At 47.0% G+C, this 17,799-nt stretch overlaps 1 protein-coding gene and 1 non-coding gene across 2 annotated transcripts in view; one reads left to right on the forward strand and one right to left on the reverse strand.

The window, feature by feature from the left end:
- Positions 1–17,799, reverse strand: part of LOC119401392 (neuroendocrine convertase 2) — a 217,959-nt gene that overhangs the window by 52,056 nt on the left and 148,104 nt on the right. Inside the window, exon 3 of the mRNA XM_037668148.2 lies at positions 11,473–11,604. Within this exon, the coding sequence (XP_037524076.1) occupies positions 11,473–11,604 (132 nt within the window). The remainder of the gene's footprint in view (positions 1–11,472; positions 11,605–17,799) is intronic.
- Trnas-gga (transfer RNA serine (anticodon GGA)) lies at positions 14,980–15,053 on the forward strand. The gene has a single exon. It is a non-coding gene; the product is annotated as a tRNA-Ser (tRNA).

The following is a 17,799-nucleotide window of genomic DNA, read 5'->3' on the forward strand; positions in this document are numbered from 1 at the left end:
GTCTACTTGGCCCGTGAAACTAGACTGCATTTGGTGTATGCAAGGTTTGCGGAGGGCTGACTCCAAGCAAAGCGTAGCGATTCCTCTCTTCACCAGCTTTGAGTGCGCAGAATCATAAAGAAGCAATTGCTTCAGCCCTCGTGGCGGACAAGCCCAGCAGGCAATCATCCCTAAAAGACAACTCCAAATCTAAGAACTGCAGACTTGTGGCGTCCGGTATTTCATGAGTAAAAGCAAGCCCCTGGCCTTCGTTATCAAAAACATCTAAAATGACAGCAGGGGAAGTAGAGTCACCCTCTTGTATATGTGAAACCTTTCCCTGCTAACAAACAGTTGTGAGTAGCGCATGTCTTTGTCTTCTTTCTTGTGTTCGTTGGTTTTTTTTGCGCTAATATGTCTGAGCCAGTGCTCTCTAAATCGCTCAGTAGAAGTTGGTAGCGTTAAGTTTAACGGAACTTTTAATATTCACCGTAAGTGCTAACAGTCAAATAAACCACTTTGAGACAACAGGCAGTACTAAAGACCATTACCAAAAGAATCATCGGGCATCGGACGGTGAACAGCGGGAAGTTTTCCCCGGAGGCTGCGAAGCAAGTTAGACTGCCGACCGCCAGAAAACTACTGACGACCTTGAAGTGTAAACATGAAGCCAAAGCAGCTTAGAGGCTTAGGATTAGCAACTAGGAGTATTGTTGCGAACTCCTCAGAACATCTCGGTGTAAACAGTGTGTAAACATGGTTGAGAGAGAAAAAAAAAACACACATCAATATTCAAACGAAGACACAAAGGCTCAAATGGCGCTGAAGAATTTTAAAGCTACTGTTAGTGCTTTCTCTCCTTAGAGAACACAGTTTTTGTTCTCAGCCTGGAAAGCGAAAGAAGTCAGTCAAGCTTCTTCATCAAGCCGGAGCTCTGCGAATAGCCTCATTGATGTGTAGAATATAGTGTGCTTTGGTATGACGCCATTTTTTGAAGTCATCAATTTATAGCTTTAACAGTTTTTCAGCGTTAGGGATATCTTATGTGTTTGGCTGTGAACTGCACTATTTCACTTGGATTTACGTTTATTTCAATCTTGAGTAACACACGAACTTAGAGAGGAATGATGTAGGTGGTGATAGATAGATAGATAGATAGATAGATAGATAGATAGATAGATAGATAGATAGATAGATAGATAGATAGATAGATAGATAGATAGATAGATAGATAGATAGATAGATAGATAGATAGATAGATAGATAGATAGATAGATAGATAGATAGATGCAGAGCAACAAGTTCGAGCGACAGAATATTTGCACTAAAGTTTGAAATAAGATATTCACTCTGCTGAAAAATTAGCGGTCGCAATTGTACGAAAAAAACAAACGAAAGATAAAACCAGACTTCAGGAACTATAACTCGTTCACTGGAACAGTGACAGACTCTTATTTTATTTTTATTTACTAAGTACCCACATCGAATTCGTAAGCATTACAATCAACAAGCGCCGTCATATTTTTTTTTCTTTTCACGAGCACCTTCTTCCCTACAATGCACACGTTGCCATCGTGAGTCGCAATAACGGAGCGAGTGCGCCAGTCTTATCAGCGTCGAGCAGAGTGTGTGTTCAGTCGGTCGATATACACTTAGTGTATGGCCGCAGAGACGCCTAGCCACTCAGGCGTGAATGAAGCTCAGTCACTGGCTGCCTCGCCGGAGTTGTTTACTTTCTCTCTTAAGAGAGCTTGTTCGCTGTCACTCAACCTACACCACACTGCGTCCCCCCCTTCCCCTTCCTGTTCCTTTTTTGTTATTAGCGCACTCGCCTTGTCACCAGGACCAAGAGGGCAGTTGAAGCCAGAGGATTCCTGGACTAGGGAGCCCTCCCACCTTAGGGTGATACCGAGCATCGCTCCGAACACTGTTTCACAAATAAACTTTTATTTCTCTCCCTCTCTCGCACTCGGCTTTCTTACAATATGAAGTTGCACAAAGGTCCGGATTCGGCGACCGCCGTGATCAGCACACCTCTGTCGAAGCGAAGATGTCATGTCATGGCATCATTGTGGGACGTCACGCGATGCGACGCCGTAGTGACGCAACGATCACGTCGTGATGACGTCACAAACCTTGGCGACATGTGAAGTGATTATGACGTCATAGGGTGACGTCGATCATCAAATGATTTTTTGCATCCCTGGTGTTGACGCCGCCGCCGCCGCCGGCGACGACATCGACGGTAACTTTTCCCGTTTGACGAGGCATCTAAGTCTTTCATCTTAATAAGGTAGAAGGAGCACGTTCGGGGACTTGTAGTCCCAGGATCTCATCATATCAAAAACACGAATATACGCAGCGTTACAGTGAGGTTAACTTTGCATGTGTTGACTTTGAAAATCTCGCTGGTGTACCAGGTATTAGCAGGAGCCGACAGCTATTCGATCTCACCAACAACCGCATCAGAATTATCAGCACGATGCCACAGCTACTGAGTCAACGAGGAGTTCAATAGAAAAAAGTACGGCACATTAATCACTGCTAATCATGGAGCGAAGGTAACAGAGTCCATATTATGGTTGACAAACTCGCGACAATTACCAACAAATAACTGTTCGGTGGTAGTCTGCTTCGCGACACAAGGGAACAAGTTACACGCTGTACGCCATGCTCCCGGCTCCACTGCACGGTACTAATCAACACCGCTGCTCAATCGATTGCGAACTGCCGCTTTTAGCTGCACGCAATAAATGGTCCCGACTCTGTACATCGCTCGATACAGACACTTTCTCTGGACTTTTAATACGATTTTGTTTTCTTTTCCATGCTAGTAATTTAACCGACGGTTTCGATTTTTGGCGCTGCGTCGCGAATTCCCCTCAATTTCCCAACCTCGAAGTTTTGACTTGACGCCCTCCCATAAATGGTAAAATCAAGAAAACATGTATCACTTTTGTGTTTTCATGTCTGCTGGATCAATACACTCGTCACAAAAGCTCTTGTCATCAGTGAAAGTATGCACTACATCGGTAGCACGCTCAAATCAAGGGAGCTCTGGAGACTCCTTTTTACGGCGTAGTTATTTACTGTCAGATTTCGAACTCAATTTTCGAGAGCTGTCATACTCTTCAATGAAGTTTGTTCATTTTCAAGAGAAAGGAACGTACTCCAGTTTCGCTGGAATATACGAAACGATTCTCACCAGTACCTTTTGTTTTGTTCCTATTGTTTCCTTCAAAGAACTTCGCCATTCCTAAAGATGTCATTCGTGTCATGCCAACACATTTTGTCGTATTTTCATATCACTTTTCCCTACACTATTTCTTTCTTGAGTTCCTTGATTACCTTCCTTTTATCATTTCTTCTTTCTTTTTGCTATTATTTTATTAGCGAACTTATGTTATTATAAAAAGCATTTCACCTCAATTTCATCCTTGAGCCACGTACATACTATTGCTTTTATGACGCTTCTAATAGACTTGACGTAAATATTGGACTATCCTGATACAGCTGTGCGGGCTCGGTAATTCGAGCTTGCTGAAGTTCCTACCCGACCTTGTTTAGACAAAGTTACTTCTCTAAGATGAATGTGTTTTATTATTACAGTAAAACAGATAGTTGGGGCCAGTTGTTTCATATTCATCGCCTTCATGATGTCTCCTTGTCGTTTGTGCGCGCCGAAATTATTCCTTTATTACAAAAATTTCCTTCACCCCCTTTTAGCGTCCGTTGTTTTCCTCTTTTGAATTGACAACACGAATGTCCATGATGTGCATATATATATATATATATATATATATATATATATATATATATATATATATATATATATATACTATCCCTTCTTGTGAGGCTTCATCCCCTCACAGGCTTCAGGAGCATTCAGGAGCAAATGTGCAGGTGGGAGCCGAAGACGTGAGGGGTGACAATGGGCTGGAGGAATGCACCCATGTCGTTTTAAGGCTTCAAAGCATTGGAGCTCGACTAGTGCCTACAGGAATGTACCTCACCTGGACGATCTGTGTATATCAGCGTAGTCGTTGTTTTTTCTTTTTTCTTTTATTCAGGAAACACGTGTTTTTCATAGCAATGTAGATGCGCTGAGTGAAGCACAAACGAGAAACGTAACAAGGAACAGGACTAGTGATGCCCAAACTTTCAAATGCTGAAACTTTTAGCTTTGCTGAACGTGTTTGTCGTAGGTCAAAGTATGTGCACGTGGTGTGTTCGCGACCTTTTTTTTTCTTTCGGGAAACACGTATTATTCATTTGTCAGTCAGGGTATGTGCACATGGTGTGTTCGCGACTTTTTTTCGTCAGGTTTCCTACTTCTCTTTTTTTTCTTTCTCTTTGTATGTACCTTTTCTTAACCTTTTCTCTCCCTCTCGGCTCGCAGAACGACGATATAAAAGCGCATCGAAGCCTGGTAAATTTCATCCTGATGAAGATCGGTCTCCGATCGAAACGTCGACAAATAAACAGTTTTTTTAGAAGCGTATACCTTCTTCCTATATATATATATATATATATATATATATATATATATATATATATATATATATATATATATATATATATATATATATTGCACACACACACACACACACACACACACACACACACACACACACACACACACACACACACACACACACAGCCTGTTAGGAAGCGAAAACATCCCTGCCGGTTCGCATAGAATATGCTCCTGTAAAGCGTGCTTTGCGCTGTGTAACGCTTTATGCGGGAAAGCCACTAAAAATGCGAACGGGGGAATGGGGGTGGGCCCCGATTAATTAGTCTACGCAGATCCGCCTTGGAAAGAAAACTAAAACGTAGAGAACGCACGCAGAAGAACTAGCAAGTGAGAGCTGGAGAATTGATGCCGATTAATAGAAAACACACGGAATGAGCCGACCTTTACAGTGTCAGGTTGGAGAAGGACGGTGAAAGGTGGAGGGCAGCTCTTTGTTAATGATATTTTAGTACTAAGTACGTATCATAAAGCTTAAGATGATAAACATCCATCCTTCCATACATGCCGTCATCCTATGAAAGCCTAGATCCGTCTTCGCCCAGCATTCTCCTCTTCCTTTTTCACCTAACGTCACGACGCCAGCGTCTCAGATCCAGCATTCGCTTGTATACATTATTACTCGAACGTCAGGTTAGGTAAAATTAGCACAGTAGCCTCATTATTGCATCAACGCGTGCGCAACTGAAAGATCGACTGCTTTCGTGTAACAGCGCAAAATTAGTACCGGATAGATATAGTATCTCGTGCAAATACGCGAATGAGGTTTGTTCGAAGGAGTAATTGGGTTAGTGAATTTTTTGCGTTTCTATTATCTGCAAGACTGACTTCTGGCAGAATACGTTTCTGACTAATCGAATCACGAGGGAGGCCTTTGTTGAAGTGGCTAACAAAGTAGTTGCTTGTAGTAGAAGCCCACTACGCAAGTTGGTATTAGTTCAGCTAACTTTGCGGAACAGGCACTAACCTACATACGTAGCAGCAATATCTTGCTGAGGTTATTGGAATCTTTAATGATTTGTTGGTTGGTTAGCTAAGTCGTGCTTTGCGCTTACACAGTAATCACAGCCGTTTCTGATCATCTAAGCAAATTACTCAATAGATAGTTCTAGAACTCGCGAACACAGGGCGTACTGACTGATACGCTGATTGTGAACATATTAGTTAGCACTGTAACTTTATTGTACGCGATACGATATCGGTACAAATGCTCCAATGTGCAATGCTCCACCAATTTCCTGTTCGTTGGCCAGTCTGCGCACGATAGAATGCGTTGGTTGTAGAAAGCTTTCGAGTGATTGTGTCCCTGAATGCTATGTATGAAAGAAGTGCTGCAATGAAATTTAAAAATTAAGTTACGAGGGTCTATGTGTCAAAATTAGCACATGATCAGGAGGCTCGTCTTAGCAGGGAACACTGGATTAATTTTCTTCGCTTGCTGTCCTCGAACTTGGCAGCGAAATACCTTCGCCGCTATGCTTCCCCAGCGGGTCAAGAGTGCTACGTTAGAAGCAGGTGAAGCCGAGAACGTCATAAGGTGAAAGAGTTAACGCTAACTATACTTTTTCGAATACGGCGAATAATCTACTCACTTAAGTGGAAGAAAATGTGCTTGGATTGCTGCGGGCGGAAGCGGCCTTGCGAAAGTTGCCGGCAATTACTCCGCCTGAGTGTGTGTCATCTATGGGCATAGTTCGGCAAAAAATTCGAGCTCACTCAGACTCACTCAAGAAATAAAACTTGCTCTAAAGGCACACTCGGACTCACACTCGCCAAAATTTTGCTCAACCGGACTCACTCGGACTCATATTCCCTAAACTTGGTGCGCGTAATTTTGGTGTACACCTATTGGGGACATACAGCAACATCTGTTAGTGCGAGGGAATGCCACCATCAGTGCACTGCTCACATCCCTTGGTGTACGTAATTTCGTGGGCTGCGTAACTTAGAAGTTCGTAATTGCGATTATGAACTTTAAAAAGGCAGAAAACAGTTTGAACAGCCATTTCACCTTGGGGAGGGTGGTGACCAGTGAAGCTGTTTAGCACACGACACACAGGTGACCCAGAATTTCGAACCTTAGCCGTTCGCACACCCTGCACATGAACCAGAAATGTCTGTCCAGAAAGCCCCCCTCGAATGTAGCGTATCCTACCTGTAATGTTTTCCATTTGAGCAGCGTACTTTTTGTTGCCGCGATAGGCGTCGTCTCTTCTGACTTACCGCATGCGCTCGGCGTTTCGCGCCGATTGTTAATCGGTGTCTGTCGCCCGTGTGTTCCCTTTTTCATCTTTAGTGACCCAGTGGTGAGTAATGGAGGAGGAGGAGGAGGAAGGAAATGAAGGAAAGGCAGGGAGGTTAACCAGACGCGCGTCCGGTTTGCTACCCTACGCTGGGGGGAAGGGATGAAGGGATTAAAAGAAAGAAAGAAGAGGGAAGAAGGCACTGTCAGGGTACATATGCACCTGTCCATTGAATGCCTACAAGCGGTCGGTTAAGCCGGTCGATTTTAAAAACAGCAGTAATGCTCGCGTCGCTTTGCTGGCCTGAGATGCGTAGGGCCACGATCCGAGGATCTTCTCTTCGGAAAACGGTCTGTCGTCTAACTTGTTCAGCGCATCGCGCAGAACGTTTCGTTCGTTCACAAACGTCCACAGAAACACAGTAGATGTTCTATCGTTTCGTTGCTATTGCACGAGTCACATCTTGGGGTGTCTGCCATTCCTATGCGAAAAGAGTACGCCTTCGTGAAAGCTACTCCTAACCACAGGCGGCACAGTAAAGTTGCATCACGGCGGGAGAGGTGCGATGGAACTTGGAGCTTCCTCGATGGGTCTAGTTCATGCAGGCGACGGTTCCAGACACTGGGGTCACTTAACCAAGTTTGCGTCATGGAGTCAGCGAATGAGCGTAGACCCTTTGCAGCGTCTGTCCTCGACAAGGGTATTGGGGTTGTCTGGGCATCCTCGTGAGCGGACCGAGCAGCATCATCAGCGAGGTTGTTACCCACAATACCACAATGTCCCGGCAGCCATTGGAACACAACGTCATGTCCCTTCGATAAAGCTTGGTGAAGAGCTTCTCTCATTTCGTTCACTAACTGCTCGTGCACCCTTCGTCGTAATGTTGTTTGCAGACTCTGAAGGGATGCCTTAGAGTCGCAAAAGACAGCCCACTTTTGAGGCTGGGCTTCCGCGATATAAAGGATAGCAGCACGTAAGGCGGCAAGCTCCGCTGCTGTTGATGTCGTCCCGTGTGACACCCTGAACTTGACAGTCACTTGGCAGGCCGGAATAACAACAGCACCTGTGGAGCTGTCGGCTAGGACTGATCCATCGGTATAAATGTGTGTCCTTTGGCCATACTCCTCGTTGAGTAGTGACAATGTCGCCTGTCGTAGAGCCACTGTCGAATGACGGCTCTTCTTCGTTATTCCCGGAATTGTGAGGCGTACCTGTGGTTGTTGTAGGCACCACGGAGGCGACAGTGGTCTTGCTGCTGGAGTAAAGCCCGACGGAAGGCATTCTCTATGAGTCGACACAATCTTTGAAAACATGGCTTGCGGTCTCTGAAGTGGCAACGCAGCAATATGGTGACCGGGAACTCGGCAGAGATGTCTAATGTGAGCTCTTAAATTGTCAGTAGTGACGTATGTTGGAATCGGATGCTCTCTTGCGATCGTAATTGTCCCGTGCGTGGAGGTGCAGCGTGGTAATCCTAAGCACGTGCGTAGTGCCTGGCCTTGCAAACTTTGGAGGGTGCGGATGTTCGTCTTGCATGTATTGGCCAGCATCGGCAAGCTGTAACGTAAAAATCCCAGAAACAGTGCTCTGTATAGCTGCATCATGGAGCTTATCGATGTGCCCCCAAGTTTTCCCGCAGAGGAAACGCATTATGTGAACTATGGAAATTAGTCTTCTCTTCAAGTAAACGCAGTGGGCGCTCCACGAAAGATCCCTGTCAATAATCACACCTAGGAAGCGATGGTTCTTCTGGTACGAGACATTTTGGCCGTTGATAATAACAGGATATGGTGTCATGGCCTTGCGTGTAAACGCGACCAACGCACATTTCTCGGTAGAGACAGAAAGACCCTGTTTGCGGAGATATGAGCAGGTTAAGGTGGCAGCCTGCTGGACTCTTGCGCGCACTTGAAGACGGGTCACAGCCGAAGACCAAAGGCAAATGTCGTCAGCATATATTGATATGTGAGCAGTACTTGGTAAAAGCTCACGAATGCCGACCATCACAAGATTAAACAAAGTGGGGCTCAATACCCCGCCCTGTGGGACGCCACGGGAAGTATAGTGGTTGGCAGTGGGACCATCTTCTGTCTGCACAAAGAAGGACCTCCTCGTCAAATAATCGCGGATCCACTGAAACATCCGACCGCCAATTCCGACAGCCTCCAAGGACTCGAGGATCGCGTCATGTGTTACGTTTGTCGTACGCCCCTTTCACATCGAGAAATAGCGCCAGTGATATGCGCTTGAGGCACTTTTGCTGCTGGACAAAGGTTGTGAGGTCAATGACGTTGTCAACGGATGACCTGCCTCGCCGAAAGCCCGTCATGCAGTCTGGGTACACATTGTAGCGCTCGAGATACCATTCTAGGCGTAGAAGTATCATCCTTTCCATGACTTTCCCGACGCAACTTGCCAGGGCAATAGGGCGAAATGACGTCAAATCGAATGGAGACTTTCCTGGTTTGAGTAGTGGCACAAGCCGACTTATCTTCCATTGCTGGGGAACAATGCCAGCATGCCATGAGTGGTTGTAATATCTCAACAGCTTTCCTCTGGCCCTCTTTTCAAGGTTGGCTAAAGCGGCGTAGGTGACGCCATCAGGCCCTGGTGAAGATGATCGTCGGGAAGCCGCCAAGGATGCGTCCAGTTCTTCCATAGTGAATCTTTGTCCATTTCTGGGATCCGGGGCTCAGGAAAAACACTCTGAACGGCGGAAGCGGGCATGGCACACACACCAGCGATTCGCGTACAAAAATCATTCGCCACTTCAAGTTGGGTGCGGCCTAGATGTAGGGCTAGAGCCATGAAAGGATGTCTTTGTTGGGGAGTCGAGCGCAAGCCACGAATAGTACTCCAGATGCGTGACAATGGCTTGCGAGGATCCAATGACTCGCAGAATGATTTCCAGTGCTGCTCTTCAAGTTTGTCTAATTTGTGTGGCACGTAGGTAGGGCTCCGTGTTTTCGGAGTTTATTATTCTTGAAATTCGGAGGGTGTTTCTCGGAGTTTATTTTTTGCCGGAAATTCAGCGTTTAGCGGAGTTTATTTTTCGTAAACCCTTAATTCTCCGAAATTCGGTGTTTAATTTTGCATTATTCTTGATACTCCAATATCGTAGATGAAATGATGTTTGAACACGAAAACATCAGAACACACGAAGCGTATTTTAGTTGTCTGGAAGGTTTGAACGCGCAAACACATACGCACACAAGGCGCAAATACTTGTATACAAAGCACCCACTTTTGTGCGTATTACAACCTTAAAGGTTGTTGTAAGTAGACGCAAGCATAGTTTACGAGGTCCGTATATTCGATGTCGCCTGGCGCGCCCCAGTGCCGCCAGGGGACCGTATATCAAGATGTCGTCTCGCGCTACGTGGGGGCCCTACATACGTTGACGTCTCTCGCTTCGTGCGCGACAAGCCCTTTGTTAAAGGGCACCCAAACCACCAAGCGGTTGAAATGTAGCTGTGGTGTTGCAGTTGTGCACGAGTATCAACAAAACGTAGCCGCGAGAATTTTTCTAAACGATGCCGCAATAGCGGAGCTGCACGCGTCTGATGATCCAAAAGCGGCCCTCGCTCGTTTCGCTCTTTCATCTCTCCTCCTGGCCGAGTGCTCCTCTTCACCGTGCGAGTAGGAAGAGCGGCGAGCGCGCGTACCTGCGAGCAGACAGACTGGTTCTGTTTGTGGATGACATGACCGGACGCTAATATTGACGTCATGGCCACTGCTGCGCATTACCTGAAGTCCCGGAGAGGAAACGGAATTGTTTCTTAAGATTTGTGGCACCAGCGGCTCGTAGCGCTGCTGCATTCGGCGTTTTATCGGAATGGCATTCTGAACTCGATGCGCGCCTTTACTTGAAATGTTAAAAAAATTATCGGAGGTGGTTTAGGGGCCCTTCAAATGAGCGATGGGTGCCGGTCTACGAGGTACTGTTGACGTGAGGAAAAGTTTACATCGGCCAAACCGGCCGATGTATCAATGACCACTAGAACATACCCTTTCGATGAAGATGGTTTATCGGACAAATCCGGATTGTCAAAAATTTTACCGGCGAGTGTTTACCCGATTTTTTTTTTCGGATTTATCCGAAAACACGGAGTCCTACACATAGGTTGGCGTTTGCCGCCCATGTGTTTTCTTCATTGTTAGTGAAGCAGTGGTGAGCAATTTCTGTGGTACGTGCCCCCATAAGAAAAGACAAACAAACAGGTCCTCAAGCTTCTCTCGAAGAAATTCATCGAGAACTCAATCTTTCGACTGAGATTGAACGAACTCAGTGTTGCTATTAAGCTAGTAGGCAGCCAAAATTATAGAGCGTTAGCTGACGCTAAACAATAGTTATCATAATCTAAACAACAGCAAATATTAATGCCCATAATTTAACAAGAGTAGCTGACATTTGCGAATAGTTAGCCAGCACAAGGCATCATTAGCCATCATTTAGTCATCATTAACCAGGGCTAGTAGTATGCGAATAAATACGGTAGCTCAGTACAGCCAGAAATATTTATTGTACCCTGTAACAAAATTTTAGCGGAAGAGAGCCACGACGGTCGAAGCTACTCACTGTCATGCTACTCACTGCAGCTACTCACCTGTCAAGCTACTCATTGAAGTAGCGTGTTGTTTTTGCTCCTTTCTTTCGATAAAATAAAGGTATTGTCTGCGAAACCGCAAATGAGGAACGAGGCGTGTTCCACTTACCAAGTACCACTGGTACGGAAAGTAAGGGTCCGTGGGCTCTCGCTGAAGCCTGAGGTTTTCGGGTCCGAGCTTGAGCTCCGTGTAGCCGCGTTTGACCCGCTTGAAACCAGTTTGTTGGATGGCCGCCTCCACCTGTGAGATGAAACAAAGAGAAGCAAAGATGGAGTTAGGGTAAGCAGTTAGGGTTAAAAAGAATGGGTTTGCTGGACCACTAAGCTATGGGTCGATATGCGGAGACTCCGAGCATTGCTCAGGTTGCAGAGTCAATTAGAGAGGCACGCAGTTGGGAAATCGGCACATTGGTCCACACTTTAGCGCTCACTTTTTCTCCTGTTTTCAATGTGATGCTACCAAGACGACAGGTTATAGGCTTGTATATCTATAGGAGTTCCATCGCAGGAGCGCGTACTAACTCGACTCCGACTTAGGCACGGCAGCATTACATCTCACTCGTACTATACACATTAAAGATCAAAAGAAAAAAAAAGCGGAATCGTGGAGCGGCTGCTGTTGTAGGTGGAGGTCTTTGAAGCTATTAAAAAGAGAATAAATGAGAAGGTAGGCTTCTATAGGCCTGGCTATCCTGCAGAGTACTCGGGAAACACACGCAAGAAAGGAAGAAATCATGATAAAGATTACTGCTGAAAAATGAAAGAAATAACGTAAAACGAAAGAAGAAAGAAAGAAAGGAAGAAAAAAATCTACATCTATACGTCTCGATCTTGAGAAAGAGACAAAGAGCTACGTATTTAATAAATCCTGGAGAAGTCTACCTAGAGACAGGATACTTTACGTCAAAACGGTTACGTACAAAATGGCGCGTACAGAACGCGTTTCAAACATACAATTTACGAAAAACAAACACGCATGAATAGGCAAGGTATAAGCCTCACGGAGACCACGCAATGTCTCTCGGGAAGGTTCAAAGTGACTTAGCTGAGTGGGAGGTACAGCTTCAATGGGCGAAGCACGTGCCCACGCTTGAGGTCGATAGTCTTTAATGCATATTAGAAACCGGAATTAATGCGGTTATTTTTTACTTTAAGCTGCGAAGAGCGCAGTAAGTAGAATATGTGTTCAGGTATAGGTCACCCACAGCGCACTGTCCGCGATCTTATCCGCTTAATATTAAGCATGAGGCAACCCTGATCCTCTGGAGTTACGAAATACGGAGTGAAATATCGAAACATCGCATCGCAGACCACGTGGTAATCCGCTGTGATGCTCTGCCGAAAGAATACTTTTTTGAGACACTTTGGCTTATGACGTAACAGTTTACCCACCTTGCTGTTTGAGCGAAGGGAGAAGTACGCAGAGCACTCGCTGCGAACTAATGTTGCCAGAATTCAAGAGGAGCTGTTGCGAAAGACATTAGCGGCTAGGTGAATCATTAACGGAGTGCGAGCTCAGTGTTTCGTGCATAATTGAGAGTAATGCGGTGGTGACGTCAAAAAGGAGACATGGTACTTACTGCGGATGCTATTGGAGAGTTTCATTTCTCGCTATATAGGTGGCTGACAGTATGCTAGCAAATAGCTTAAGCAGCTTTGGTACTCCGAAGTGTATTTATTTATTTGATATTAGTACACAAATTCACAAGGACACAGAGGAAATAGGGAGAGAGCAGGCTTACAACTGCCACCTAGAGGGACACTACGCCTGCCTACTCTTTCGGTAGGAGGGAAAAGAAAGGAAAGAAAGGAGGAAAGGTATGCGAAAGAAATGAAGACTTGGACAAAAATACGCTGAACGTAACGTGCGCTCGCTCGCTCGCTCACTCACTCACTCACTCACTCACTCACTCACTCACTCACTCACTCACTCACTCACTCACTCACTCACTCACTCACTCACTCACTCACTCACTCACTCACTCACTCACTCACTCACTCACTCACTCACTCACTCACTCACTCACTCACTCACTCACTCACTCACTCACTCACTCACTCACTCACTCACTCACTCACTCACTCACTCACTCACTCACTCACTCACTCACTCACTCACTCACTCACTCACTCACTCACTCACTCACTCACGTAAACACACACACACACACACACACACACACACACACACACACACACACACACACACACACACACACACACACACACACACACACACACACACACACACACACACACACACACACACACTTTTTTACGGCACGCGCTGAAGGCATATTAGACGGCAGAGCCACTGGTTGAAATGCCCCGCCTAACCAGAATTCTGGAAACAAATAGCGCGAAAAAAACTCTCCCAACAGTATATCCTTCGAGCTACCCAGAATCTAATGTACAGTTGAGGAAGCCACACACATCTCCAAGATAATTTGAAACTTTCCATTAAGACTTTGATCACAACGCTACTGCAGCGATGAAGAGCCGAGTTGATTAACTATGCAAACTACGTTAACTTCTAGGTGAAAGCACAAAGACGAGAATTAATTAACTCTACCTACACGCAGAAACGCAGGCACGGAAAAGTTCAGCACATTCGCCAGGCTTCTGAGCGCCATTTTTTTCACGGCCCATCCTTCAGTTAGAACTGTACCACGTGGAATGACGCAATGCTTAAACAAAGAAGACAATGATGAAGAGCGATTTGCTCGCATTATCACGGTGAGTTAAATTAAACGAACGCGCGTCGTGGTAATGTCCTGACATAAGTTCAGACTTTATTCGGGCCCGCTAGCGTTGTTAAAAATGATGTCTGTTTAAACAGGCTCGTAAGGAACTTGCATCAGACGAACTTGAAGCGCCAGAGTGCCGGGAGCTAATTTACAGTACATTAGAGCCGCGCTGCGTACTCTGAAGAAAAGTTGTTTTTCGTTTTTGTTTTATTTTCATCTCATTCCGCGTGTGCAAGTGAGCGTGGGCTCCCCTGTTCGTCGACAAATTAAATTTCCTCATTCTTTCGAGAGCTGTCTTCCGAGAAGTTGGCGTGTGAGAGGACTAAATAAAATATAAATTGAAATAAAAGAAAAGACGAGTCCCTGCGCAAGATCCGGAAAGATTTTTCTTGCGCCTCGAGTCGCAGCCGCTGCGTCTGATCTTGCGTGCAGCTCTCTGAAAAGTACAGCCGGAGTCGCCGAGTGAAAAATATGGTGTCCTCGAAGAATTTTTTATTAACTACTTTTTTGTTGTGCGTGTTTTTTGTGTATCGCTGGCACGCTACAGCAAACCAATAAATAACTTAGTATTTTGTCTGAAGCATCCACAGAAACCAACAGATAATTATGCCAAGGGATAGAAGACATTATTTGTTTTTTAACTGCAGTGTAGTGAATGTGACTTAAATTGCAAATCAGTTCTGCGGAATCCCGCAAGGTGGCGGAAGGTTTAAGAAAGGGAAAATAGACAACCACCCATTTGACAACCGTCCATTTCCCTTTCTTAACCCTTCCGCCACCTTGCGGGATTCCGCAGAACTGATTTGCAATATGTGTCCAGTTGCTTCGAGTTGTCGATGAATTCGCCCTCGCGCTGCCAATTGCTAGCTTCCTGGTTAGCTCAATTGGTAGAGCGACCGCCCTGGAAAGGCGTTGGTCCCGGGTTCGATCCCCGGACCAGGACGAATTTTTCGGCAACTAAGAGGCTTTATTTCTGAGAAATCCGTATGGTTTTCATTGTGGCTTCGTGCTACAAATGGGTGGTTGTCTATTTTCCCTTTCTTGACTTAAATTGAAATGAATAAAAGTGGGAAAAAAAATAAAATGCCAGGCCTGCGCGGAAAGCTCAGCGCAGTCACAGCGAAAGCTGGAAGAGCGGCATTTCTAGAGCCCGTTGTAAACTCTCTTGGGGCTACTAATACAAGTACACTAGCAAGGTCCCCACTACGGCATAAATCACAATATTTGTGAAATTGGGAAGCACCTACAACGCGATTATTCGTCATTGTGCGCAGAAGCGAGGTTCCAGCTACACATATGTAAGGCATTATGTGCACTTTTACGTGACGACTGATGGCGATGAAGAATTGTGGCTCAGCCCTTTGTAATGGGTTGGAAGGTTTAAACGGCTCACCAGTTACGTAATTCGCATTGTGTGACGCCCGGTCGCTATTTAACTCTCCCACCATGCAATATGTAAAGGCGTTTATTGACGGCTGGATTGACGGCGACGATGCACAACAGTCACGACGGAGCGCAGACTCTCACGAGCACGAGCACGAGGGGCGTGCTCTCCGAGAAGAGGCGAAGAGGGCGACCCACTAGAAGGCACTGGAGAGGACGGCTCATTACAAGGTTCCAATGCTTCTCTACAATTACCCCGGGTACGAAAAGGGAGCCGTCTGGCGACCTAGCAGCTGGTCACTATGAGCGAGTCATGGTAGGGCTTGAGGCGCTCCACGTTGACAATGTCGCGCCCTCGACGGCGCATGTCGGAAGATGGGTCGATGGGTTCAATCAGGTAGTTGACCGGGGATGTGCGTTCGACGACACGGTAGGGGCCTTCGTATTTGGGCAGCAGTTTGGAAGAGAGGCCAGTTGCAGTGGTAGGGACAGAAAGCCATACGAGTGCTCCAGGTAGGAACGTGGGTGCAGAAGTGTTGGTCTCACCGCGAATGCTTTTCTGCCGCTCTTGGTCCTGCGTAGTAAAGGTCTTCGCAAGCTCGCGACACTCCTCAGCAAGTCTAGCTGTGGCAGAAATAGGCGCACACTCAGATCGGTCCGGCTTGTATGGAAGGATTGTGTCGATTGTGTGCGACGGGTGCCTGCCGTACAATAGGAAAAATGGTGAGAAACCAGTGGTGCTTTGAGGGGCGGTATTGTAGGCGTAGGTGACGAAAGGTAGAATGGAATCCCAATTTGTGTGATCGGCGGCGACATACATCGAAAGCATGTCGCCGAGCGTGCGGTTAAAGCGTTCCGTGAGCCCATTCGTCTGCGGGTGGTAAGCAGTAGTTTTGCGGTGAACAACGTTGCACTCTTTGAGGATGGCTTCGACGACTTCCGACAGGAAGACACGGCCTCGATCGCTGAGCAGCTCCTGGGGTGGACCGTGGCGCAGCATGAACCGGCGGAGCAGAAAGGAGGCTACATCGCGCGCTGTAGCCGCTGGGAGGGCGGCGGTTTCGGCGTATCGCGTAAGGTGGTCTACAGCGACGATGGCCCAGCGGTTACCAGCCGAAGTCAGAGGGAGTGGCCCATACAAGTCGATGCCAACGCGCCCAAACGGCCGGTCAGGGCAAGGTAAAGGCTGCAGACCTGCTGGTGACTGGTGCGTTGAAGTTTTGCGGCGCTGACAATCGATGCAGGAGCGAACGAACTTCTGCACGTAGCGGTACATGCCTCGCCAAAAGTACCGTTGGCGAATGCGGTGGTATGTTTTCGATACCCCAGAGTGTGCACACTGCGGATCAGCGTGGAACGATTCACATATTTCAGAACGCAGACTGCGGGGTATTACTAGTAGCCACTGGCGGCCGTCGGCGTTGTAATTGCGTCGGTGGAGGAGGTCGTCGCGAATGGCGAAATGGTGGGCTTGACGACGCAACGCGCGAGTGGATGGTGTTGCCGAAGGATCAGTGAGCAAGTCTAGCAGTGAAGCGATCCATTGATCCTTGCGCTGTTCGGTAGCGATAGTGTGAACGTCGATGGAAGAAACAGCATTGTGAGACATTGAGCTGTGGGTATTGTCGTCAGGCAAGGGGGAGCTCGAGAGTGCGTCGGCGTCGGCATGCTGGCGTCCGTTGCGGTACAGCACGCGGATATCGTAGTCCTGTAGGCGAAGTGCCCAGCGGGCGAGGCGGCCTGATGGATCCTTCAATGATGACAACCAGCAGAGTGCATGGTGGTCGGTGATGACATCAAATGGGCGACCACACAAATAAGGTGGAGCTTCGTAAGGGCCCAGATGATCGCTAGGCATTCCTTTTCGGTGACGGTGTAATTGATCTCGGCTTTGGTGAGCGTACGACTTGCATATGCCACGACATATTCAGGGAACCCTGGTTTGCGCTGCGCAAGGACAGCGCCAAGGCCAACACCGCTGGCGTCTGTGTGTACCTCTGTAGGGGCCGTAGGGTCGTAGTGGCGTAGTATGGGAGGCGACGTCAACAGACGACGGAGCTTCGCGAAAGCGTCGTCGCACTCTGACGACCATGAATTGAGGGACCCGTTACTTCCGAGGAGCTTCGTCAGCGGCAATATGACGGTCGCGAAGTTTCGAATGAAGCGCCGAAAGTAGGAACACAGTCCTACGAAACTGCGCAGTTCTTTGACGGACGTAGGTTTGGGGAACTCGGTCACGGCCGGAAGCTTGGCTGGACCGGGAAGGATACCGTCCTTGGACACGACGTAACCGAGTATTGTCAGCT

The sequence above is a fragment of the Rhipicephalus sanguineus genome, chromosome 8, assembly GCF_013339695.2.
Source record: "Rhipicephalus sanguineus isolate Rsan-2018 chromosome 8, BIME_Rsan_1.4, whole genome shotgun sequence".
Lineage (NCBI taxonomy): Eukaryota > Metazoa > Arthropoda > Arachnida > Ixodida > Ixodidae > Rhipicephalus > Rhipicephalus sanguineus.